We start from the raw sequence: 27,723 nt of genomic DNA, 5'->3' as shown, positions 1-27,723 counted from the left end.
CATTGGCTGACTCTGATAGTATTGCATGCTTAAAGGATCTGAATCCCAAATGAATTCCTAGGTTTTGATGGATTTCTGTATCTGTACTAATAAGAACTGAATTTAAATGATTTCAGAATGAGATCAGTCAACTTTATTTAATGGGCAGCACCAAAATACAGTTGTGTCTGCAATAATGCTGAGAGAGGTTTTATCAAAATTATCAAGGCTAAATAGGCAACCTGGAAAGCAGATGGAGTTGAGGGTCAAAGTGGAATGCTTCTGATGAGAGTTAAACACGATTGCTTCTGCCATGCGAACACTAAGCTGTGGAAACTTCTAGCTCATCTGCAAACAGCAGGTTAGACTGCACAGTGAAAGTTTTAGAGTTAAAGGCAATGTCAGTGAGTTAAAGTTGATTAATGTTAGTTTGACTCACTGGTAGCACTCTCAGTTCTGTGTCAGAATATTGTGGATAAAGTTCGAGCCCAAGGCTTATGCATATCATCTAGTTTGACACTTAAATGCAGCATTGAGGGAGTGCTGCTCTGTCGGAGATGTTGTCTTCCCAATGATGTGCTAAACATGCCTTAACTCTTCAGGCTGATGTAAATGACCTCATGGCATATTTTTGAAGAAAAGCAAATTGGAAATTCCTCCAGTGTCCTCAATAACATTCACCCCTCAACCAACATCATCAAAACAGATAAACTGATCATTCCTTTCATGGGAACTTGCAAAAAGCAAACTGACCGTCACATTTTCCTACAAAGAACCAACTGCCTCCACTTCTAAACACTAAGATTGGCTAAAATGGGCTTGGCAATGTCTCGAGGATGGGAAAAGTGAAATATGAATACCAGTGTTTCTTTCTTTACATATGGAAGCTAATCTTTACAGCTTACAGATCATGTTGTCAGGAGGGCACATGTAGATAAGGAATGGAATTGGGAGAAGGATGAAACTTTGGGACACACTAAACTGACTGTACTCACCAGGCAGGAGAAACTATTCCACAACATGCAATGGCTACATCAAAGTGAGTAGGAATGTAGCCATTAGAGGGCATTGTCATTAGGTGGACTCTGGGGGACATGAGGTGGAGAAATATGGAGCGATACTCACCACTTAAAGGGATAACCATGGTCATTGCTGGTGGAGCTGTGAAGAGGACCCCGAAACATATTGGGAGACTTTATGGGACACTTTGTCAAAACATCACCAACGGTCAAATTGATTGGCCCAAAGGCCAAAGAGATCAAGAGAAAAAACATGTCATGATCATAGTTCCAGGGAATATCATTGGTGTTTTGAACAGTATGGTCTCAGTGCTATGGACTCAAAGTGATTGAAGCAGGGAGTTCTGAGTATAGCAGTTTGTGGCAACCTTAGCAAGGACAGAAGAATTAGTGATGGGTGAAGACAGCATTCCAGAGTAAAACTTTTAAAAGAAGAAAAACATATTGCATTCACATAGTGCCTTTCACAACCTCAGGATATGCCAAAGTACGTTACACCTAATGAAGTACTTTTGAATTGTAGTCACTGTTGTAATATAGAAAACACAGCAGCCAATTTGCTCACAGCAAACTCCCACAAATAATAATGAGATCATAAGATTATTTGTATCTCTCATGTTCCTTGAAGGATACATTTTGGCTAAGGCACCAGGGGTAACTCTCCTGCTCTTCTTTGAACCGTGCCATGGGATCTTTTGCTTCAACTGAGAGGGCAGGCAGGGCTTTGATAACATTCATCTGAAAGACCGCATCTACAACTGTGCAGCACTCCTCAGTGCTGCAATGGATTGTCAGTTGAATAGATAGTATTAGCTTTGGAATATAAAGAAATCCATGAGTCCCTTATTCTTAGCACCAGGGTGAGCTTCGAGAGAATGGGGAAGGAATTTGACAAATACAGTTTATGGTGGAAAGGAGGAGCTGGGGATGTCTGTTTCCTCCAAGATGATCCTGCCAGCTAACTGAGAAGTAACATACATGGTAAGAGCAATAATAACAATTCGTATTGATACAGAACCTTCGATGTAAGAAACTCACCCCCTCCCCAAGGCACTTCTCAAACAAACTTTGAAAGAAAGCCACAAAGAGATTTTAGGACAGGTAATCAGAAGCTTGGCCAATGAGGTAGGTTTTAGGAAATGACTTATAGGAGGAGGAGAGAGAGAGAGAGAAGTTAGGGGAGAGAGTTCCAGATCTTAGGACTGAGGCTACTGAAGGCGAGGCAAAGGAAAGTGGGGATGTACAAGAGGTCAAGATTGGAGGAGGACAGAGGTCTTAGCATGTTTTTGGTCTGGCAGAGATCGGGAGAGGTGAGACCTTGGAGGGATTTGAAAACAAAGATGAGAATTTTAAAGTCGAAGCATTGTCAGGCTGGGAGCCTATGCATATCAGTAAGCACAGGTGTTTTCTACATGATGACAGGTGATCAAAGAGGGTATTTTAAAATAACGCTGATAAGCAAAAGATCCGAAAGGGGTGGAAGGCTGGGGGATAGTGAAGTGCAGAAGATAACGTAAGAAACAATGCCAGCCATAGTGGTACGTCTTGTAATTTTTCATTTCCGTTTGGCTTCAGGGTGAATACAAGGACTATTTAAAATCTCTGCAGTGGCAACAATGTTGTGTCTTGTCATCAATTATCTACACAAGTACATCTCTGTGATGGCTATATAACTTCCCATTGCCAGCAGGGAAACCAGGTCTTAATAACAATCCACTCTCCAGTGACAACTTACACAGAGCAGAGCTGAGCTCTAATGAAATTAGTATTTAACATTCATTTATGTGGCCTGTATAAATCAAGATTTAATTCCCAATTCTGTAGACAGTTCTGAATGTTAAATAACAATCAAAATAGATAATTAAAACAACTTTAAATTGATAGAGTGTATTATTTTCCATTTTCTCCTTGTGTGGTCTTCTCCTGTGCCTTTTCAGCACCTGAGCAATTTGTTTGTTCTTAATACCTTTTGATCACCTCAGTGAAATGGACTTGTCTGTAAAGTGCTTTGGAATCCCAAGGTCAAGAAAGGTGCTATATAAATGCAAATCCATTTTTTTGATGAGGCAATTTTCAGATCATTGAACCCATTAAACTACCCTTTGACTGGAGCAACTCTTGCTTTTTGCTCCCCTCTTTTCTCAGCTCTACAGCTCTGACAAGTAATTGCATCCAAAAGGTGAACCAATCTTCTTTTTGCTGATGCTGTGATCTCCTTATACATCTAGCATTTCACCTTATCATGCCCAGTGAAGGCATGTCCTATTCATAACTTCAAGCGTGGATTGCGCTCAGGTACATACTTCTCTTGAACTTTCTTTTATTTAAATGAATGTGCATTGCCGAGTGACCCCTGCAATGACTCATGCAATTTCTACACAGACAACCTCTAGTTTCCAGAAAAATCCTACTTGAATGCCTATGGGTGGAGTGCCTCCACTTGAATAGACATACCAAAACAAATACTCTCTGTGGAATTTACACTTGCTGTTGGTTGTGGATTTACCAAAAACACAAGTCCAGAATCCATGTCTCCAAGTTTTAACTTTAACAATGACAGCTGGGCAGAAATCAATTCTTCCTGAGTAAGTGTGAAGAACTCATCCATTGCCCCCCTGATGTAGCCATAGTTTCGGACTTCCAGATCATTCTGAATGGACAATAGAAGTTGATCATGTGAATGAAATGGTCTTCAGATAACAAATTGTATTTATCTCAGGACCAGAAAAGAAACTCAGTGAGACTACACGAACCACCAGCCGCAAGACATCAGTGGCAGAAAAAGCAGTATACCTTCGCCTTTTTAAACCTGGACACATCTAAAAAGTCTCCCAGCCTGATTCCTATTCCAAGTCCACTTGTTAAAAAAAAACTTGACCTCCCAGAAACTGGGAGTAACTAACTCCCCAACCTGCTGAACATTCATCTCTTCAAGGGAATCTTACAATAATCCCTGAAATAGGAACATAGATATTGAACTACCCTTTCGGAGTGAAAACACCACCTTCACCGGGTCACGTAATGACTGGTTTCTCTATGAGCCAAACACATGAACTATGAACTATTCTTTTCCTTACAACTTGCAAAATAATTGGCAAAAGGAGTAAAAGCGATGTGAGAAAAAGTTTTTTTCATCCAGAGGGTGGTTGGAGTCTGAAACAAACTTCCTGAGAGAGTGGTGGAGGCAGGTTCGATTGAGGTATTCAGAAGGGAATTGGATTGCCCTCTGAAAAGGAATGTGCAGGGTTATGGCGATAAGACTAGAGAGTGGGACTAGGTGGACTGCTCTTTCAAAGAGCCAGTGCAGACTCCATGGGCCAAATGGCCTCCTTCTGCATCGTAAAGATTCTATGATTCTGTGAAAAGTGTACTATTCTCTTGAACAGTATCTTTCTGGTGTGTTTGTGTATGTGTGTGTGTGCGTGAATGACATAGCGTTTAGGCTTTTGGAACGAATGCATGAATAAATAATTATCTTTATTTAAACGCCTGAAAGCTTGCTACTGTTATTTAAATTGATCACACACACTCTGGGGGCTAAGAAACACACATCTTTCTCTCCACAACTGCACTGATTACAGACAGTAAGGGAAAGGGTACAAGGTTTCAGTTCTCTCCTGACCCTGTCCATAACAATCTTCTTTTCAGAGTTCTGGCATTTGCAAATTTTATTTCTTCTGCATCCCATTGTCTGTTTGTACGTACCTTTTTGGAATATTTGCATTTAAGTTTGGTATGAAAAGCCAGCATGCACCCAGTCTGTGACACAACATAAAAACATTATCCTGATTTAGGACTAAGATGCAGAAAAAACAGATTGGATTCAGTACAGAACCATGTGTAGCCCTGTATCATCAGTGTTTACAACTTCCTGTTATAAAGCTGCCCAATCATGTTGGTTTTATTACAAATTTCTTGTTCATGCCTCAGCAGCAGCAATCTCTATGCCTCAATCACTCCCTTTATAGTCAGTGTTAGCTGCTGGGTTGTTTGATATGACATATAAGGCTCAGTGTACATACATACAGGACCAGTTTCCTGAATTTACTTTAGGCTCATCCAGAACTATGCAGCCCGTATCCTAACTTGCAACAAGTTCCAATCGCCCATCACCCGTTTGCTAATCGACCTTGACTGCCAATCTGGCAATGCCTCTATTTTAAATTTCTCATCCTTGTTTTCAAATCCCTCCATGGCCTTGCCCCTCCTTATCTCTGTAATCTCTTACAGCCTTACTACCCTCTGAAATCTCTGCACTCCTCTAATTCTGATCTCTTGCGCATCCCCAATATACATGCTTCCACCATTGGTGGCCATGCCTTCGGCTGCTGACACCCTAAGCCCTGGAATTAAAATTCTGCATCTCATTATTTCTCTCCTCCTTTAAGGTGCTCCTTTAAGCCTACCTCTTTGACTAAGCTTTTGGTCACATTCCTAATATCTTTCTACGTGGCTCAATGTCAAATTTTGTGGCGAGGAAGATGTGGTGTTTCTTAGTCCCCAGAGTGTACGCGATCAATTTAAACAACAGCAGCAAGCTTTCATGTGTTTAAATAAAGAGAGCTATTTATTCATGCATTCACTCCAAAAGTCTAAACACTACGTCATTGATATTTGTTCTTGTGAAGCACCTTGGGATGTTTTACTGTGTTAACAGCACAAATGTTGTTCAATAAGCAATCTTATAGCCCGATGGCAGATTCACAGATCCAAAATCTGCTGGCAATCATACTGGGCTAAGGAAACCAATGTTAAGGAACATTACTGCTGGAGTCAATGCTCATATTCCTGTAACCTGATCTACAGAAGCACCAAATGTAAAAGCACCTAGAACACAGTGATCTCACCACCAAGAAAGTTTATAGAAGTAGATTAGTTTGTGCTCTGTGGTTGAACACAGCTTGTTTAAAAAAAAAGTTTAAAAAATCAATGAAAAAATTGAAAATATAATTATTGGATATAATGAGAGAGAGAGCAGCCAGAGTCTAATATTGACCTTTCAATAAAAGAAAGAAACCACTTGAGCTTTACTCCTGCACATTATAATGGCATCTGAACCATTCAATAATGTCACTGCTGTACGAAGCCTGGTCCTAATGGAAGCAGAAAAATAAATAAAGGAAACACTGGGGTATGAACAGAAAAATATAACTGCAAACATGACTCAGGTCAATGGAAGGGAAACCCCAAATTGCAGTTAATAACCAGTTATAAATGAAACAATGAGCTTGCATGCCCAGGACAGGACTGGTAATAATATTATGTTTGTAAGTTTCCTTTGCTTTATGGTTATGTTCTTTATTAGTGTCTCTCTAAAAGGGGATCCTTTTGCTTGGTTTTTGGTAGTTGACACTGGGGTAACCCAGTGCTTCGTGTTGGTTATTTTTGAAAAGGCATTCACTAAATTCACTGTCCCACAAGATTGTGAAGAACAAATGGATTACTGTCGTTGAACAAACCAAAAAAAATTCCTGCAACCTGGAATCTACTTTGGGACTGGGCATACTTGAGCTGTGACCTTCTCGGAGAGGAGCAATTTCCTTTTAACAATGCAATCCATACTGAGCTGGCCTGGGGCGGGTTTCTCTCTGTGAGGATTGCAACTTCTGAGTATTGTATGGTAGAAATGTAACACGATGGGTCAAAGCTCTCTCCGAAAATAATTTAACTGATATCAGTGCAGTCAGTGTAATGCCTGGCACTGAATTTTCACATCAAATGCATCCTGATTGGCATCAAGAACAGAAAAGGTGACCCTTTGCTGAGAAAGCTACAACTGGCGTTTTTATAGCGCCACTGATGTGAAAGGAGAAGGGTACCGAGTAGGAGATGGCTGCTTTGAGACTCGGGGACCTAGAAGCAGAATTAGGCCAAGCAATCTCTTAAGTCTAGTCCACCATTGAATTAGATCATGGCTGATCTGCTGTATTAAATCCACCTGAGATGGGTGAATGCAACCAGGAGGATAATACCAAGTGGACTGACGACAGAGGAGGTAGTGAAGAAGAATGGAATCTGTTCTCTGCTGTAAATTCTACTATGTAATCTTAAAGTGAATATTGTATACGCAAAACAGGAACAAGGCCTTAAATTGTATGTGGTATATACAGTTGCTAAACTCAATTTCTACTCAAAGGTCTAAGTTGAAGCTAAGGGTGGGGGGGGTAGGTGGCACTCAGTGTAACTACCTACAGTATTCAAATGTCATCATGAGTACATGCTACAACAGTAGAAAGCAATCACTAAACCTTTAAGAACAATCAATGCTTAGTTTGTGAATCTGCTTTGTTGGATTGAGTGCAGTAGGATTGTTTTTATGATTACTTCACATCAAAGCAACCTCATCACTGAACTGGATCATTTTTATGGAGTTTGCAATGCTGCCTATCTCAATTCTAGTGATCAAAACAAAAGGAATGTGGCAGAACTGCCTGGTCGAAGTCTCAGCAACTTATAAACAAAGTTCCTCATCACATCATCCAGGGCTGCCTGTCCTGGAGGTCCAGAACAGGTGCTAGAGGCTAGGTCACTGGCTTGGGCTAACTGAATCTAAACAGCTGCTGCTGTGTGAATATCTCTTTGCCGTAGCAACCAGATTGTCTGACCTCCCTTCTGGATATGGAGCTGTCGACGGTGTCAACCTGCCTTCTGGATATTGGGGTGTCAAACTCCCTTCCTGATATGGAGACGTCAAACCCGTCTGGATATGGAGGTGTTGGAGGCGTCAACGTTCCTTTCGGATATGGAGGTGTCAAAATCTCTTCCGGGTATGGAGGTGTCAAAATCCCTTCTGGATATGGAGGTGTCAAACTCCCTTCCTGGTATGGAGATGTCAAACCCTTCCGGATATGGAGGTGTCAAATTCCAGACAATCTGATTTACAGCAGTCAGCCATTTAGTCCCTCAAGCCAGTTCTGCTATTGAATGAGATCATGGTTGATGTGGGACCTTTGGCCCATATCCCTTAATACCTTTGGGTAAATCAAAGTCCATCAATTTCAGATTTGCAATTAACTGATCCGCATCAATTGCCTTTGCAGAAGTGAGTTCCGAACTTGTACCGCCCTTTGCATGTCGAAGTGTTTCCTGAAAGATCTGGCTCTGATTGTTAGACCTCCCCCAAGACTAAGACTCAACAATCTGCAGAAATAGTTTCTCTCTCTACCTACCCTATCAGCTTCTCTAAATATCTTGAAAATACGATCAAATCACCACTTAACATTGTAAATTCTGGGGAATACAACCCTAGCTTGTATAACATCTCCTTGTAATTTAACGTTTGGAGCCCATGTATCATTCTGGTAAATCTATGCAACAAACTCCAAGTCAATATGTCCTTTCTGAGGTGCTCACATTATTTTAGCTGTGCTCTAACCAAGGATTCATACCCCCTGTATTCTTGTGATGTTTGTTGAGGGACAATTAATCAGGGTTCGCCAATGAATAATGGTGATATGAACCTTAATACCTTGAGTACAATTGCAATGTCCCATTGTGGCCTTCTGAAATTGGTTATCCCAGCACAAAGTGGAGATGGAATCAAAGATCTTCTCGGTTTGAATGGATATTAGAAGCTGTACTTACTCAGTGAGCCATCAAGGGAGGTCACACCATTCAATTTTGTACATACATCCAATCATGGGGTGCGTGGAACCTGTACTTTAGGTGCATGTTGGAGGGAGTTTTTTTTAAAATTCATTCATGGGATGTGAGCTTTACTGGCAAGACCAGCATTTGTTGTTCATCCCCAATTGCCCTTGAGATGAATTGCTGGGTCACTGGAGCATTTCAGAGGGCAGTTAAGACACAACTGTGGGTCTGCAGTCACATATAGGTCAGACTGGACAAGGATGGCAGATTTCCTTCCCAAAGGACATAAGTGAGCCAAATTTTGTTTTAAAAACAACCTGTTAGTTTCATGGTCACCATTATTGAAACTAGTTTTTCATTCCAGATTTAGATACTAATTGAATCTAAATTCCACCAGCTACCATGGTGGGATTTAAACTCATTCCTTTGAAGAATTAGTCGGGGCTTCTGGATTGTGAGTGGATTAACATTGCCACTATGCTACCGTTCTCTTTGAATGATTGTTTTTGGGCATATTGTATGTTTGACACCAAGTGGATGTATGAGCTGCATCCCCTTCAGCTTCCAGTAACAGCCCCGCGTGATTTGTTACAGACAGTAGCTATAAATAGCCATGTAACTAGTCTCAATGTAGGATTTAGGTTGTTGCTCTTCCATTTTGACAAATAACAAATACAAGCACTCATTATGAATTGCTTCAGTGAGTAGCACGTGACCAATACACACTGGCCAGGGAATTGGACGTAAACAGCAGGCCTTGGAATCAAACATCTGTTTGTAATGAAAACATTTTATTCTTTGTTAATACTTATCCAAGAAAAATTTTGATCTTTTTTTAAAAAAAAACAGAACAAAATCTTTGTCTTTTGCAAGTGGAAAAAAGTATGGTTTATTTGATCAGTATTTACAGTAAATCTATCTGTGGCCTTTCATTTAAACATTCACCAAACAACAAACACCAAAGGTCTCTTTGGCTCAAAATAAAGTCTACAGGGGCAATGCTGGTCATCGAAGGTTACGCTGCTCTGGTCTCGGTACAAAGTTGAACAACATACGGTCCTGTGGTGGCTGGTAAACTGGCGGCACGTTTGGGTGTCCATGGGGACCATCACGGTGATGGTGAGGTGGATGATGATGGTGCGGAGGCTCAGGAGGATGATGATGGTGGCGGTGATGATAGTGATGTTGATGGCGATGGCGGCGGTGGTAGGGCTGTGGACCAAAGTGCATGGGATACTCGTGCTCAAAATTAATGTGCTGTAAAGCGTCAAAGTTGAAGTGAAAATAGGGAGGAGGAGGAAAGGGGACCTGCAGATGATGGGGCACGGGTGGAATAGGGGGAAATTCAGGAATCATTGGCGCTGGTCGAGGAAGGTCATTGCGGTTAAAATTCACTCCAGGATGCATTGCTTGGCCTCTTTCTTCAATTCTTGCATTCTTGGGAGGAGGATCCTCAGGAGGAGGCCCAATCCTTTTCACAGCTTGCTCTAAATTAAGTATAATCAAAGCAAAAAATTGTTACTGCATTAGAAAGCGGGTATTTACAAAGAGAGAACACACTGTCAGAGTTAGAGTTTTCACACTAGACATAATTTCAGGTTCACCATCTCGCATCTCCTGCAATCGAAAGTGCACCTTGTTATGTCCATCATCTATATAAACAGTACAATGATCTGGGCATCATATTAAAAAAAGAGAAAGCGCAAGTTTGCATTTATATGCACCTTTCATGGCCTCAGAACATCCCAAAGTCCTTCTTGTGACTGAGAGGCTGCAAAAATCTTTTGAGGGGGGAATGGGAACAGCCAGAAGTTGTGGTTCATATGGGAACTAATGTAATAGGAGGGCAAGGGACTGAGGTACCGCAGTCAGTTTCAGGAGCTAGGGAGGAAGTTAAAAAGCAACATCTCAAACATGATGATCTCTGGATTACTCCCAGCGCCATGCACTAGTGAATGTGTGAATAACAGGATAAGTTAACATGTAGCTGGAAAAATGGGGCAGAAGGACGGGCTTCAGATTCCTCGGGCATTGGGACCATTTGTGGGGTAGGAGGAATCTGTTCAAGATGGGCAGGCCTCGAACAAAGCTGGGACCACGAACAAAGCTGGGACCAATGTCCTTACAGGAGTAATTAGTACATTGGAGGAAGGGTTTAAACAATTTGGCAGAGGAATGGGCACCAGGACAAAATGTGGCAGAAGAGAAACAAAGTGCATAGAGGTCTGAGAGAGGCAAATAATAACAAAAATAATAATAAAAGAACAGTTCAGAATTGGAAGTGCAGAATTGATAGGGAGTAAATGTGAGGCAGGCTAAAATGGGTATGGATTGTAAACACATGAAGTATGGTAAATAAAGTTGGTGAGTTGAAGGCACAAGTGGCCACAGGGAACTGATATAGTGGCAACAACAGAGATCTGGCTCAAATAACTTCCTGGTTACAAATTTTCAGGAAAGATAGGGAAGGGAAAAAAAAGATGGGTGGCAATATTAATCAAACAAACTATTACAGAATTGGAAAGGGTTGATGCAGTTGAAGGCCAGAGGCTATTTGATTAGAATTAAGTAATAGAAGGGCTATTCTGCTACTGGCTACATACTATAGATCATCCAATAATAAGTGGTGATTGGAGCAAATTTGCAGGCAATTACAGAAAGATGCAAGAGGTTCAGAATAGTGAGAATGGAGAACTTCAACTATCTTAATTTGGAATAGGTTAGTAACAGTGTGACAGGCAAAAGATCTTTCTTGATCAGTGCATTTATAGCCCAATGAGGAAGGGAGCAGTACTAGATCTAGTTTAGAGAAATGGCGTGGGCAATGGACCATGTTTCAGCGATCATATCACCAGGTTTAGAATAATTATGGAAAGGACAAGGTACAATTAAGTATAAAAATACTTAACTAGAGGAGGACTAACTTCAGTGAGTTGAAAAGGCATCTGGTCCAGGTGGATTGGAATCAAAAATTGAAGACAAAGCAGGAACTGAACAATGGGAGGCCTACAAAGAGATGCTTATAGAGCAGACACATTCCCTTTCCGTAGGAAAGGGCAACCAAAGCTACAGATCCCTGGATTATTAAAGATATAGAGGTTAAAATGAGACAGTAAAAAGGATGCTTATGACAATTGTAAGGTTCATATTTGAATACAGAAATTACAACGGTGGTCTACAAATGGGGAGGGGAATAACCCTGGCAACTACAGGCCAGTCAGTCTAGCGTCAATTCTGGACACCACACTTTAGGAAGGATGTCAAGTGCTTGGAGTGGGTGCAGAAGAGATTTACTGGAATAGTATTAGAGATGAGGAGCTTCAATAATGTGGAGAGACTGAGCATCTGAGATTGTTCTCCCTTGGACAGAGAAGGTTAAGGCAATTTGATAGAGGCTTCAAAATCATTAATAATTTAATTGAATGAATGCTTCCATTTGCAGAAGGATCATTAACGACAGAAAGCAGATTTAAGGTGATTGACAAAAGAACCTGAGGTGACATGCGGAATTATTCTTTTAAAAACAGCAAGATATGATGATTTGGAATGCACTGCCTGAAAGGATGGTGGAAGTAGATTCAATAATAACTTTCAAAAGACAACTGGATAAATACTTGAAATTAAACATTTATAGGACTATGGCGAAAGAAAGGGGATTGGGACTAATTGGATAGCTGTTTCAGGGAGCCGACACAGACACAATAGGCTGAACGGCCTCCGTCTGTTCTGCAAGATTCTGAGTCTAATTATTTTCGAAATATTGTAGATACTGAAGTACTGTTGCATTGTAGAAACCATGGCAGCCAATTAGACTCCCCAAACAGCAATGTTGTGGTCAGATCATCTGCATTTTAGGCTTTGGTTGTGGGATAAATATTGGCCAGAACATCATAAGTCCCCTGCTCTTCTTCAAAATTGCACCAAGGAATCTTTACTGTCTATGTTAGAGAGCAGAAGAGGCCTTGGTTTTGTGTCTTATCTGAAAGATGGTACCTCTGACAGTGTAGCACTTCTCAGTGCTGCACTGAAGTGCCAGTTTAGATTATGTGCTCAAATCTCTGGAGTGGGGCTTGAACGGAGGTGAGAGGAAATTCCTTTTCTTTACAGACGATGAACTAAATAGTTTCAGACACAGGGTTTGAAATAATAATAACAGAAAGTGCTGGAAAAACTCAGCAAGTCTGGCAGCATCTGTGCAGAGAGAAACAGTTAAAGTCTTGAGTCCAATGCGACTCTTCGGAACTGAAGAGAGGCAGAAATATGATGGGTTTTATGCTACTGAAAAAGCAGGGAGGGTCAGGTGGAACAAAAGGGAAGGTCAGGGATAGGTTAGAGGGCGGGGGAGATTAAATGACAAAGATGTGGAACAAAAGGCAAGAGGGAGTGGAAATGGTAGGAGTAAAGAAACAAAGCATTGGCAGTAGGTGTTAATAGCAGAATAAAGGTCAGCTCTGGAAGCAAAAACATGAAACCAAGGTACAGACTCACTGTGGGGGTGCGGGGGTGGGTGGAGGAACAAAAATTCAAACTGGAGGACAGAGCTCGTGGTCTGAAGTTGTTGCACTCAACATTGAGTCCAGGAATCTGTAAACCTAATCAGAGGATGAGGTGTTGTTCCTCCAGCTTGTGTTGGGCTTCACTGGAACATTGCAGCAGGCCAAGGACAGAATTGTAAGCCTGAGAGCAAGATGGTGAATTGAAATGGCAAGCAACCAGAAGGTTGGGGTCATGCTTGCAGACTGAGTGAAGGTGCTCCACAAAGCGGTCACCCAGTCTGCGTTTGGTCTCCTCAGTGTAGGGGAGATTACATTGTGAGCGAATACAGTATACTAAATTGAAAGTACAACAAGTAAATCGCTGGGGCCTTGGACAGTAAAGTGGAAGGAGGTAAAGGGGCAGGTGTGTCACCTCATGCAATTGCATGGGAAGGGGATGAGGTGTTGGGGTGATAGAGGAGTGAACCATGGTGTTGTTCCCTTCAGAACGCTGGGAAGGGAGGGGTGGGGAAGATGTCTTGGTGGTGGCATCATGCTGGGACTGGTGGAAATAGCAGAGAATGATCCTTTGAATACGGAGACCATTGGGTGGAAAGTGAGGACAAGAGAAATTCTATTGTGGTTCTGGGAGGGAGGGGAAGGGGTGAGGGCAGAAATGAGGGAAATGGATCAGACACTGTTGAGGGCCCTGTCAATCACAATCGGAGGGGGTTGGAGGGGGTTGGGGGGGGTGGGGGGCGGAACCTTGGTGGAAGAAAAAGGAACACACGTCGGAAGCACTGTTATGACGGAGGCAGAGAAACTGGGAGAATAGAATGGAGTCCTTACAGGAAGCAGGATGTGAGGGGGTGTAGTCAAGGTAGCTGTGGGAGTCGGAGGGGTTGTAATAAATATTAGTAGGCAGTCTATCCCCAGAAATGGAGACAGAGAGGCAGAGGAAGGGAACTTTTGGAGGTGGACCACATGAAAGTGAGGGAAGCTGAAACAGTAAGTTATTTATTTACATTAGAAATAAATGAACAGTATAGAATTGAACACCAAGTATATATTCCCAGACTCCTCAGTACAAAATTACAAATATGCAACTTACTTTCAAGCTTCTTAAAACAGAAGCCCATGTACTAGCTTTATTCTTTCTGGCTATGCTGGTTCAGGCCTTTAAACACAGGAAGATTATTGGCCACTGGCTGTGCAATTCACACACATTCTGCCAGCCTCAGTCTGTTACTCCAAGATAAAGTTCCTGCCTTCCAACTACTCAATCGCAGAGAGCTCCAGCTAATCAGGGTGTGTCCCTCCTTTCCCCCCACCGCTTATATTCAAAGGTGTACAAAATAGGAATTATCGCGAGGTGCAGGACCTAGCCCATGACGTGTCACCAGGAAGCCCTTCAGAAAGCTGCCCGACTCCCTTCCTAAGACTATTTGGTGTAAACGGAATAGCACAACTTATGCAAGACATGTCACAACTCATGCCTGTAAGACAATGGGTAATTTTCAACCAAACAAGGGAGTTTTAGATTGTAAATGAATTATCTTTTGGGATGATTAATTAATACCTCAGATTCTCTCCTGCCCCCTCTCCCCAAAAGCAGAGCACCAAAACAAACTGTCTATTTTGAGTTGATAGCTTCTGCAGGCAAGCTACTCCGGGAGTTAATCCTAACACAGCACAGAAATACAAGTTAAAAAAATGTCAACACAGGCAAAAATCCATCTTGCCACAACATTTAACACTTAATCAAATTGGAGTATCATGGCAAATAAATGCACCACTGCCTGAACGAGGAGACGGACAAATGACCAACTCTCATGACTCTGCAATAGAAACTTTCTATCATTGCTGGTGCACTTAGGGTGATTGTTCTAATATTTCCTGCAATTATTTTCACGAACCAATATCAGGAAGGCATCACACAATGGCATTGCAATGCCTATCCTTTCAACAATGAATACGAAATCAAAAATGATCATTTCTGTACAACGCAGTCATTTGAATAAGCCACATCATACTGGGGCAGTATTTTGAGTCACAGTGTGTTCCTTGAGAACAAGTTGATTTACATCTATCCTCCAATAGAGAAAAATGACAGGATAAAACCCACAATCTCCCAAATTATTGGCATTATGGACCTAAAAAGCTGAAGCAGTTAAATTTGGATTTGCAGAGAGCAGACGCACTGATTAGGTGGAACGTCTTTTGGGCTCATGGCATTCATTAGTTGAAGTTGAGAGTTTGCCAGCACTGTTAATGCAGCTGATGTAGTGATGCAAAGTGAGCTTACTTGCTAAAGTTTCAACTTTTAGGGTAAAGTTACCACTCCCTTAGTTTACATAAAGCAGTGAAAAAAACAACTTTCTTTTAGCACTGCACTTTGTGCAGATTCCCTGGATATTTGTTGTTTATTGAAAGGAATTTTGTTGAAATGGCATGTTGATGGAAAAGTTAAATTCTGTCTGAACTTTAGGGACGAGAGTTGTAGTGGTTGCGTCTCTGGCACCGAGGCTGGACCCTCAGCTCAGAAAGGAGGGAGGGAAAAGTGGAGAGCAGTAGTGATAGGGGATTCGATAGTTAGAGGGACAGATAAGAGGTTCTGTGGGAGAGATCGAGAATCCCGGATGGTCTGTTGCCTCCCTGGTGCCAGGGTCCGTGATAACTCGGATCGAGTTCTCAGTATTCTCAGGAGGGAAGGTGAGCAGCCAGATGTCGTGGTCCATGTAGGGACCAATGACGTGGATAGGAAGGAGGAGGAGGCCCTGCAAAGAGAGTTTAGGGAGTTAGGTGCGAAGTTGAAGTTTGCGATCTCAGGAGTGGTACCCGTGCCACGTGCTAGTGAGGCTAGAAATAGGAGGATAATGCAGCTAAATACGTGGCTAAGGAGATGGTGCAGGAGGGAGGGCTTCATGTTTCTAGACAATTGGACTCTGTTCCAGGGACAATGGGACCTGTTCCGACGGGATGGTTTGCACCTGAACTGCAGGGGGACTTAAATCCTTGCGGGTAGGTTTGCTAGTGCTGCTCCAGGGGGTTTAAACTAGATTTGCAGGGGGAGGGGAACCAGAGTGTTAGAGCAGATAGTGAGGTGGAGGAGGATAAAGGTCAAGCGAGGAATGCATTTTAGACAGAAATCAAAGGTTTGTACGTGATAGAAATGTTCTCAGGTGCATCTATTTCAATGCAAGGAGTATTGTTGGAAAGGCAGATGAGCTTAGGGCGTGGATTGGCACGTGGGATTACGACATTATTGCTATTAGTGAGACTTGGTTGCAGGAGAGGCAGGACTGGCAGCTCAATGTTCCGGGGTTCCGTTGTTTCAGACGTGATAGAGGGGAGGGATGAAAGGGGGAGGAGTGGCATTACTAGTCAGGGAAAATATCACAGCTGTGCGTAGACAGGACAGCCTGGAGTGCTCGTCTACAGAGGCCATATGGGTGGAGCTGAGGAATGGGAAAGGTGTGACCACACTAATAGGGTTGTATTATAGACCGCCCAATAGTCAGAGAGAATTGGAGGAGCAAATCTGTAGAGAGATAACAGACCGATGTAAGAAACAGAAAGTTGTGATAGTAGGAGATTTTAACTTTCCACATATTGACTGGGACTCCCGTACTGTAAAAGGGCTGGATGGCTTGGAGTTTGATAAATGTGTTCAGGAAAGTTTTCTAAATCAATATATAGAGGTACCAACGAGAGAGGATGCAATACTTGATCTCCTATTAGGGAACCAGACAGGTCAGGTGACAGAAGTATGTGTAGGCGAACATTTTGGGTCCAGTAACCACAATGTCATTAGTTTTAAGTTAATTATGGATAAGGATAGGTCTGGTCCTCGAGTTGAGATTCTAAATTGGAGAAAGGCCAATTTTGTGGAAATCAGAAAGGATCTAGGAAGAGTGGATTGGGATAAGTTGTTTTCTGGCAAGGATGTGTTCAGTAAGTGGAAGGCATTCAAAGGCAAAATTTTGAGAGTGCAGAGTTTGCATGTTCCTGTAAGGATTAAAGGCAAAGTTAACAGGCATAGGGAACCTTGGTTTTCAAGGGATATTGGCGATCTGGTTAAGAAGAAGAGACAGGTGTATAGCAGGTATAGGCAACAAGGAGAAAATGAGGTACTTGTAGAGTAGGAAAGTACTAAAGAAGGAAATCAGGAAGGCAAAAAGAAGACATGAGGTTGCTTTGGCAGATAATGTGAAGGTAAATCCGAAGGGTTTCTACAAGTATATTAAAAGTAAAAGGATAGTAAGGGACACAATTGGTCCCATTGAAAATCAGAGTGGTCATCTATGTGTGGAGCCTCACGAGATGGGGGAGATCTTAAACAGTTTTTTTGCATCAGTATTTACTTAGGAAACTGGCATAGTATATAAGGAAGGAAGGGAAACAAGCAGTAGTGTCATGGAACTTATAAAGATTAAAGAGGTGGAGGTGCTTGCTGCCTTACAGCGAATAAAGGTAGATAAATCCCCCGGGCCTGACATGATATTCCCTCAGACCTTGAGGGAGACTAGTGTAGAAATTGCAGGGGCCCTGGCAGAAATATTTAAAATGTTAGCCACGGGAGAGGTGCCGGGGGATTGGAGGGTAGCTCATGTTGTTCTGTCGTTTAAAAAAGGCTCCAAAAATAAACCAAGTAATTACAGGCCAGTGAGCCTGACGTCAGTAGCAGGTAAATTATTGGAAGGTGTTCTGAGAGATCGGATATACAATTATTTGGACAGCCAAGGGCTGATTAAGGATAGTCAGCATGGCTTTGTGCGTGGTAGGTCGTGTTTAACGAACCTTGTAGAGTTTTTCGAGGAGGTTACCAAGAAAGTAGATGAAGGAAGGGCTGTGGATGTTGTCTACATGGACTTTAGTAAGGCCTTTGACAAGGTCCCACATGGGAGGTTAGTTCAGAAGGTTCAGACACTTGGTATCTATGGAGAGGTTGTAAACTGGATTCGAAATTGGCTGTGTGGGAGAAGACAGAGAGTGGTAGTGGATGATTGCTTCTCAGACTGGAGGTCTGTGACTAGTGGTGTGCCTCAGGGATCTGTGCTGAGACATTGTTGTTTGTTGTCTATATCAATGATAATGTGGTAAATTGGATCAGCAAGTTTGCTGATGACACTAAGATTGGAGGCGTTGTGGACAGCAAGGAAGGCTTTCAAAGCTTGCAGAGGGATCTGGACCAACTGGAAAAATGGGCCAGAAAATGGCAGATGGAATTTAATGCAGAAAAGTGTGAGGTGTTGCATTTTGGTAGGACAAACCAAGGTAGGATATACACAGTAAATGGTAGGGCACTGAGGAGTGCGGAGGAACAAAGGGATCTGGGAGTTCAGATACATAATTCCCTGAAAGTGGCGTCACAGGTAGACAGGATTGTAAAGAAAGCTTTTGGCATACTGGCCTTCATAAATCAAAGTATTGAGTATAGGAGTTGAGATGTTATGGTGAGGTTGTATAAGACATTGGTGAGGCCAACTTTGGAGTATTGTGTGCAGTTCTGGTCGCCTAACTACAGGAAGAATATCAGTAAGATTGAAAGAGTGCAGAGAAGATTTACTAGGATGTTGCCGGGTCTTAAGGAGTTGAGTTACAGGGAAAGATTAAACAGGTTAGGACTTTATTCCTTGGAGCGTAGAAGGATGAGGGGAGATTTGATAGAAGTTTACAAAATTATGAGGGGTATAGACAGAGTAAATGCGAATAGGCTCTTTCCACTTAGATTAGGAGAGATAAACACGAGAGGACATGGCTTTAGGGTGAAAGGGGAAAGGTTTAGGGGGAGCATTAGGGGGAACTTCTTCACTCAGAGAGTGGTGGGAGTGTGGAACGAGCTGCCATCTGACGTGGTAAATGCGGGCTCACTCTTAAGTTTTAAGAATAAATTGGATAGATACATGGATGGGAGAGGTCTGGAGGGTTATGGACTGGGTACAGGTCAATGGGATTAGCGGAATAATATTTCAGCACAGACTAGAAGGGCCGAATGGCCTGTTTTCTGTGCTGTAGTGTTCTATGGTTCTATGGAAGGGTGCAGTGTTTAACTTTAATATAATTTGGTGAGTTTATCAGTAATAAAGAAACTGGTGACACTTCATGTTTAGGTACTTAGCTTGGTCAGTAAATCAAATCTACGTGTTTCTCAGAAGCCAAACAACCTGACAGAGACTGGCCCAAAGAGGGCTAATTGCAAAATGTCAGGTAACTTTATATGCTTCAAACACTAAGAATCTGCTGTAAGTTTACTATCATAGCTACTGTGAGATCAAATTTAACCAAGAGTAAATACAACCCAAAAAGCCAGCATGAAGGAAAAAAGGAATAGAAAGTTATGCCGACAGGTATGAGGTAGGCTGGGAAGATGTTCTGAGTGGGGCAGAAACACCAGCAGCAGTTGAACCAAATGGCCTGTTTCTGTGCTGAAATTTCTATATAATGTAACAACTTAATAAGGTGACTTACCTCCAATCCTTTTCTTTTGTTCATTTTCAGCTTCACTTTGAATCTCTCTGATGAGTCTCTCATCATCTTCCTGTCAGAAAATTGAGGTCATTATTGACAGTGATAGTATCAAGATATTCAAGATTCCATTCAAGAACACTTTCAAGATTACTGGATCCAGTAGTTTCCTGGATTGAATGTACAAGCAACAAGGGCCAGAATTTTCATGTCGGCCTGCGGTTGAGGGCCCGGCATGCTGACGCGTAAAATGATGCACGGTGACCGTCCCCATGTCACTGCGCATCATTCAGATCTTTTGTTCAGCGGGCATGCGCCAGATGCGTCTGCCAAACTGTCAAAGGCCTGTTAAGGCCGTTAAGAGACTAATTTAGATAATTAACAGGGCTGCCTGTCCAACCTTAAGGTTGGCGGGCAGGCAAAGGGCCCAAGCAACCTTCGCGTTTTTCAGGAAACCTCATCCACGGGTGGAATGAGGTTTCCTGAAGGTTTAATAAAATCTATAAATTTTTTTTTGAACAATTCATAAACATGTCCCAGCTCATGTGACACTGTCACATGAGGGAACATGTCTAAATAATTTTTACTTTCTTTATTTAAATATTTCAATATGAACTTAATCTAGATTTTTGCGCTCTTTCGCGTGCATGCGTGAAAGAACGCAGGCCCCAACTCCCCGTCCTCCCTCCGCCCGCACAGGTAAAGCGCTACCGGCTGAGAATCATGCTGGGTGGGCCTTAATTGGCCTGCCCACGTAAACTGGCGGTGCGGAGCCAGTCAGCTCCGCGCCCGCTCCCGACCGGCCCGCCCGACATGGGGAAAATTATCCCCAAGATGATGAGCCAGCCAAGTCGGAAGGTCAATACCTGCCTGTTTGAAACCTCACACTGAGTTTTCTCTGAGCTACAATGTTAATTGCTGTCACCTACATTGCTAAAGGTATCCTTGCAGATACAACCAGCCAGTCAGTGCCAAGAGACTGAGAGATCCTCAGAGGCATCACAATCAAACCTGATCCTGTTCTCACCTGAAGGGTTCAGCTTATACCGATGTCATGGGGTTTGTATAAAATTAGACAGAAATATAGGTAGGAAAGGGGAACATGGTCCTGCAGACAGAATTTACGGAGCCAGGTAGAAAATTAGCAAGCAGGAACTCAAAAGTAGGAATCTCTGACTCAGGGACAGAAGTGGGAATCTGTGTGTGGAGCCAGAAGAAATGGGAGAGATACTAAATGAATACTTCTCATCAGTATTCACCAAAGAGAAGGATTTAGCGGTCGATTTGTCTAGGGAAGAGTGTGTAGATAGCCTGGATCATGTTGAGATCAAAAAAGAGGTGTTAGGCGTCTTGAAGAATATAAAGGTGGATAAGTCCCCAGGGCCAGATGGGATCTACCCCAGAGTACTGAGGGAGGCAAGGGAGGAGATTGCTGGGGCCTTGACAGAAATCTTTGTATCCTCACTGGCTACGGGTGAGGTCCCAGAGGACTGGAGAATGGCCAATGTTGTTCCATTGTTTAAGAAGTGTAGCAGGGATAATCCAGGAAATTACAGGCCGGTGAGCCTTACGTCAGTGGTAGGGAAATTATTGGAGAAGATTCTTCGTGACAGGATTTACTACCATTTGGAAGCAAATGGGCGTATTAGTGAGAGGCAGCATGGTTTTGTGAAGGGGAGGTCGTGTCTCACTAACTTGATCGAGTTTTTCGAGGAAGTGACAAAGATGATTGATGATGGAAGGGCAGTGGATGTTATATACGTGGATTTCAGTAAGGCCTTTGACAAGGTCCCTCATGGCAGACTGGTACAGAAGGTAAAGTCGCACGGGATCAGAGGTGAGCTGGCAAGATGGATACAGAATTGGCTTGGTCATAGAAGATAGAGGGTAGCAGTGGAAGGGTGCTTTTCTGAATGGAGAGCTGTGACTAGTGGAGTTCTGCAGGGATCAGTGCTGGGACCTTTGCTGTTTGTAGTACACATAAATGATTTGGAAGAAAATATAACTGGGCTAATTAGTAAGTTTGCAGACGACACTAAAGTTGGAGGAGTTGCAGATAGTGAAGAGGATTCTCAAAGGATACAACGGGACATAGATCGGTTGGAGACTTGGGCGGAGAAATGGCAGATGGAGTTTAATCCTGACAAATACGAGGTAATGCATTTTGGAAGATCTAATACAGGCAGGAATTATACAGTAAATGGCAGAACCCTTAAGTGCATTGACACCCAGAGGGATCTGGGTGTACAGGTCCACAGGTCACTGAAAGTGGCAACGCAGGTGGATAAGGTAGTCAGGAAGGCATATGGCATGCTTGCCTTCATTGGCAGGGGTATTGAGTATAAAAGCTGGGAAGTCATGCTGCAGCTGTATAGAACCTTGGTTAGGCCACACTTGGAATATTGCGTGCAATTCTGGTCGCCACATAACCAGAAGGATATAGAGGCATTGGAGAGGATGCAGAGGAGGTTTACCAGGATGCTGCCTGGTCTGGAGGTTATTAGCTATGAGGAGATGTTGGAGAAACTCGGATTGTTCTCACTAGAGCGACGGAGATTGAGGGGCGACTTGATAGAAGTTTACAAAATTATGAGTGGCATGGATAGAGTAGATAGTCAGAAGCTTTTTCCCAGGGTGGAAGAGTCAATTACTAGGGGACATAGATTTAAGGTGAGAGGAGAAAACTATAGAGGAGATGTGCGGGGCAAGTTTTTTTACGCAGAGGGGAGTGAGTGTCTGGGATTCGCTGCCAGAGGAGGTGGTGGAAGCAGATAAGATAGTGGTGTTTATGAGGCAGCTTGACAAATACATGAATAGGATGGGAATAGAGAGATACGGACCCCGGAAGTGCAAAATGTTTTAGTTGATGGGTAATATGATCGGCGCAGGCTTGGAGGGCCGAAGGGCCTGTTCCTGTGCTGTACTTTCTTTGTTCTTTGTACTCCCAGTGCCACGTGCAAGTGAGTATAGAAGTAGGAGGATAAGGCAAATGAATGTGTGGCTGGAAAGATGCTGCAGTAGGGAGAGCTTTAGATTCCTCGGACACTGGGGCTGGCTCTGGGGGAGATGGCACCTGTACAAGCTGGATAGGTTGCACCTGAATGAGCCGGGACTGAGTTCCTTGCAGGGCGTTTTGCTAGTGCTGTTGGGGGGGCTTGAAACTAACTCAGCAGGGGTGTGGAAACCAGGAGAGAATATCAGAGAGTAATATCAAGTTGCACAAAATACTGGGAGGGACAGATAGTACTAGAACAGAGAATAGTAAGTTAATAGGCGGAGTTGGAATGGGAGAAAGTAATGAAATCTAAATCAGGGTTATACTGCATGTATGTGAATGCACAGAGTATAGTAAATAAGATTGGTGAGTTACAGATTGCCATACGGAATTAGATGCTGTGGCAATAACAGAGATCTGGCTCAAGGAAGGTCAGGACTGGGTGCTAAATATTCCTGAGTACAAGGTGTTCAGGAAAAATAGGGCTGGAAGAAAAGGAGGAGGGGTGGTGGTATTGGTTAATGACAGCATTGCAGTGCTGGAGAAAGAGAATGTCCCAGAGGGCTCAAGGACAGAATCACATTGCTCGGTGTAGTCTACAGGCCACCCAGCTAGCGGGAAGGGTGTAGAGGAACAAATCTGCAGGGAAATTAAAGAAAGGTGCAAACATTATAGAGCAGTTATAATGGGGGGCTTCAATTACCCGAATATAGACTTGGATAGTGGTAATGTAAAGGGCAGAGATGGGCAAGAGTTCCTAGAGTGTGTTCAGGAGAATTTTCTCCAGCAGCATGTGTCCAGTCCAACAAGAAAGGAGGCACTGCTTGACCTGGTTCTTGGAAATGAGGTGGGCCAAGTAGATCAAGTGTCAGTGGGGAACATTTAGAAGACGGTGATCATTGTATCATAAGGTTTAGGGTGATGGTAGAAAAGGACAGTGGGCCATCCAGAGTAAGAATAATTAACTGGGGGAGAGCCAACCTCAATGGGGCAAGAACAGAGCTGGAACAGATAGATTGAAACCGAAGGTTGGCAGGAAAAACTGTAGCTGAACAATGGGCTACCTTCAAAGAAGAAATAGGGACAGGTCAAAGTATATTCCCTCAAAAGGGAAAGGTAGGGCAAACAAATGCAGAGCTCCCTGTATGAAAAAGGAGATAGAAATTAAGATAAAGATGAAAAAGTTTGCTTATGACAGGTATCAGGTAGAAAATACAATTGAGAACCAAGTTGAATACAGAAGATTCAGAGGAGAGGTGAGGAAGCAAATAAGAGATGTGAAGAGGGATGAGAAAAGACTGGCAGTCAACATAAAGAGGAATCCCAAAGTCTTCTCTCCGCACATAAATAGTAAAAAGGTGGTAAAAGGAGGAGTAGGGCTGATTAGGGGCCAAAAAGAGGATTTACACATGCTGGCAGGGGGCATGGCTGTGATGTCAAATTAATACTTTGCATCTGTCTTTACCAAAGAAGCAGATGCTACCTAGGCCATGGCGACAGAGGAGGAAACTCTGTCACTAGAAGGGTTCAAAATTGATAAGAAGGTGGTATTGGATAAACTGTTGGTACTTAAAGTAGACAAGGCACTAGGACTGGATGAGATGCATCCAAGGATATTGAAGGAAGTGAGTGGAAATTGCAGGGGCACTGGCCATAATCTTTCAGTCTTCCCCAGACTCAGGGGAGGTGCCAGAGGACTGGAGAATTACAAACATTATGCCCTTGATCAAAAAAGGTTGTGAGGATAAGCCCAGCAATTACAGGCCAGTCAGTTTAACTTCGGTGGTGAGAAAGTTTCTAGAAACAATTATTTGGGATAGAATTAGTCACATGGAAAAATGTGGGTTGATTAGGGAGAGCCAGCATAGATTTCTTAAGGGAAATCTGTGTACAACTAACTTGTTGGAGTTTTTTGAAGAGATGTTGATGAGAGAGGGTGGATGAGGGTAATGCTGTTGATGTGGTGTACATGGACTTCCAAAAGGCATTTGATACAGTGCTGCACCACAGAATTGAGAAAAGTTATAGCTCATGGAATAAAAGGGACAATAGCAACATGGATACAAAATTGGCTGAGTAACAGGAACCAGCGGTTAATGGATATTTTTGGCCTGGCGGAAGGTTTGTAGTGGAGTTCCACAGGGGTTAGTATTGGGACCCTTGCTTTTCCTGATAAATATTAATGATCTAGATCTTGGTGTGCAGTGGACAATTTCAAAGTTTGTGTATGATACAAAATTTGGAAGCATTGTAAACTGTGAGAAGGACAGTGTAGAACTTCAAAGGATATGGACAAGTTGATGGAGTGGGCAGATAGGTGGCAAATTAATTTCAATGCAGAGAAGTGCGAGGTGATTCATTTTGGTAGGAAGAACATGGAGAGACAATATAGAATAAGGAGTACAACTCTAAAGGGTGTGCAGGAGCAGAGGGACTTGGGTGTCTTTGTACATAGGTCATTAAAGGTGGCAGAACAGGTGAAGAGAGCAGTTAATAAAGCATACAGTATCCTAAGCTTTATTAATAGGGGCATAGACTACAAGAGCAAGGAAGTTATGCTGAATTTGTATAGCACACCAGTTAGACCACAGCTGGAGTATTGTGTACAGTCCTGGGTGCCACAATTTGGGAAGGATGCAAACACATTGGAGAGTGCAGAAGTGGTTTACAAAATTGGTTCCAGGGATGAAAAACTTCAGTTATGAATATAGTGAAGTTGGTTCTGTTCTCCTTGGAGAGGGGAAGGCTAAGAGGAGATTTGATAGAGATGTTCAAAATCATGAGGAGGCTGGACAGTGTAGAAAGGGAGAAATTGTTTCTGGTCGTAAAAGGATTGAGAATGACAGGGCCCAGATTTAAAGTGTTTTGCAAAAGAAGCAAACGCGATGTGAGAAAAACATTTTCACACAGCAAGTGGTTCGGGTCTGGAATGCACTGACTGGAAGTGTAGTGGAGGTAGGTTCAATTGAGGCATTCAGGAGGGCATTAGATGATTATTTAAATAGAAACAATGTGCAGGGTTATGGGGAAAAGGCAGGAGAATGGCACTGAGTTATAATGCTCATTTGGAGAGCTGGTGCAGACGCAATGGGCCAAATTGCCTCCTTCTGCACCGTAACAACAATTCTGTGATAGATCGAAAGAAAGAAAGATGGAAGAATGAAAGAGATAGATGCAAAGAATAAACTTGCACTCATATTCTGCATTTCACCAGCTCAGGATACCCCAAAGCAGTTTACAGCCAATTAAGTACTTTTGAAGTGCACTCACTATTACAATATAGGGAACAAGGCAGCAAATTTGTACACAGCAAGGTCCCATAAATAGTGAATTATCAGAGGGGTGTTTCATTGTCATAGCTGTCAGCTTTCAGATGAGACATTAACCCAATGCCCAGTCTACTATTTTTGGGTATGACAAAAGATCCCATGGCACATATGGAAGAACAGTAGGGGAACTCTCCCAGTCTCGACAACATTTATCCTCCAACCAGCACCAAAAATTAATGATCTTGCTGCTGTTTGTTGGAGCTTGCTGTGCACAAATTGGCTGCCTTGTTTCCCTGCATTATAATAATGACTACACTTCTAAAGTACTTAATTGGTTGTGAAGCACTTTGAGATGTCCTGAAGTGCCAATAAATGTAATTTTTTTTCTTTGACTTGTGGAAACTGGGAATATTACAATATATAATGGAACAAATTGTAAAATAAGAGCATACAGTCAAGTCCTGTGGAAATATTCATAAAAGAATGAATTTGTTTTACTATTAATTCCTGTTAAATATGGCACTTATCAACTGCATGTTTTATTGTCGTCAAAGTGAAAATAGCACAAGTTTGATAAGGTTGGATGTCCTCCAAAATATACAGTCAGTTAAACACAAGATACTGTTATGAAAGAAGAAGTGTTTGATAATGATAACTTGTGTTTAATAATATGACTGGCGGTTTTCAGGAGATATGTTTTCCCATGAGAAGCAGAAGAAAGTGTGGCGAATCTAGAAGTGTGGCGTGTCTACAAGTGTGTATTTTAAGCAATCTCAAATCAACCTCTCTTCGGTATGATGGTTCTTTTACACAGAAGTAGCAGCCAGTAGGCTATTTATTTTGCAGTCAATGGGTCATTTGATCTGATGGTTCTGAGGTGCTGAAGAAGCCCAGGTAAAAAAGTGGGTTTGCACTGTGGCTAGATTGAGTAAGTTTGGCATATTTACATTGTGGTTGCCGTTGGCTTGGGTAGCTCCATGTAAATCCTGTGAACGTGGGAAATCTGAAATATAAGCAGAAAATGCTGGAAATACTCAGGCCAGGCAGCATCTGTGGAAAGAGTTAGTGTTTCAGGGCAATGATCTTATACAATTCTGATGAAAGGTCATTCACCTGAAAATGTAATTCTTTCTCCCTCCACAGATGTTGACTAACCAGAGTATCATTTTCTGTTTTTAGTCCAAATGATTTTATTTTATTCACCGACAAAAATCCACAGGATTCAACCTCAAATAGCGTGCCATTTTCCTTCAAGGATTACAATGAATGGACTGTTTTTGTTCAATCATGATTGGTGCGCTAAAAATAAAGAGACCATTTAGAGGACTCGGAATTACTAATTCCTAACTGCTTCCACTTTATAACAGATACAGTCTACAGTTAATAAGGTAAATTATAGCTACAAGGAAACTCGCTAGCTCCATTTGTCATTTTGTAACATGTATAACAATTGACTATCTGGTAACTGCAAGAACCCAGGAAACAAATTGTGAAGTTCTGTGCTGTAGAATGACTATAATAAAAGAAACATTTACTGTTGAAAGATATAATCTAACAGGACGAAAAACAAAAGAAAACTTACAAATCCAGTAAGGAGAAAGAAAGAGATAAGAACTAAAACAAGGAATATAGTTAAAAAGGTAAAATAACTTTACAGGTGCAATGAGAGACTTTGATGCACATGAGACACGTTACAAAAAATTGAGTGTTTCAAGCAAATTTGGACTTTTAAATCCAATCCTGCATAGTGGACTCGTATGGCATTTAAAGAACTCGTCATTGTCCAGCAATGTTGGATGGAACTAGTTGGTTGGTAGCACAGAACTTGAGTATTGCTGAAAAAGAGATTTATTTGTCGAAGCTTTTCATCTTGCACTCATCAGGACAATTCGCAAGAATACCAAATGTAAAGGTAACAACACTTTATA

At 42.3% G+C, this 27,723-nt stretch overlaps 1 protein-coding gene across 3 annotated transcripts in view; it reads right to left on the bottom strand.

Annotated features, from left to right (window-relative positions):
• Window positions 1-9,446: 9,446 nt before the first annotated feature.
• rnf216 (ring finger protein 216) overlaps window positions 9,447-27,723 on the bottom strand; it is a 187,634-nt gene continuing 169,357 nt past the window's right edge. For 2 of the 3 annotated variants that reach the window (XM_078558614.1, XM_078558615.1), the window contains exons 17-18: window positions 19,535-19,604; window positions 9,447-10,075 (exon numbers count right to left, since the gene is read on the bottom strand). In XM_078558614.1, coding sequence (XP_078414740.1) covers window positions 9,594-10,075; window positions 19,535-19,604 — 552 coding nt within the window. In that variant the 3' untranslated portion in view covers window positions 9,447-9,593. Of the gene's footprint in view, window positions 10,076-13,114; window positions 13,266-19,534; window positions 19,605-27,723 lie in introns of those variants that run through there. The other variant, XM_078558616.1, reaches the window with a different exon arrangement.

This window comes from Cetorhinus maximus, chromosome 15, assembly GCF_964194155.1.
Source record: "Cetorhinus maximus chromosome 15, sCetMax3.hap1.1, whole genome shotgun sequence".
Classification (NCBI taxonomy): domain Eukaryota; kingdom Metazoa; phylum Chordata; class Chondrichthyes; order Lamniformes; family Cetorhinidae; genus Cetorhinus; species Cetorhinus maximus.
Note: the sequence above shows the minus strand (reverse complement) of the source record. Positions and strands in the feature narration are given on the sequence as shown.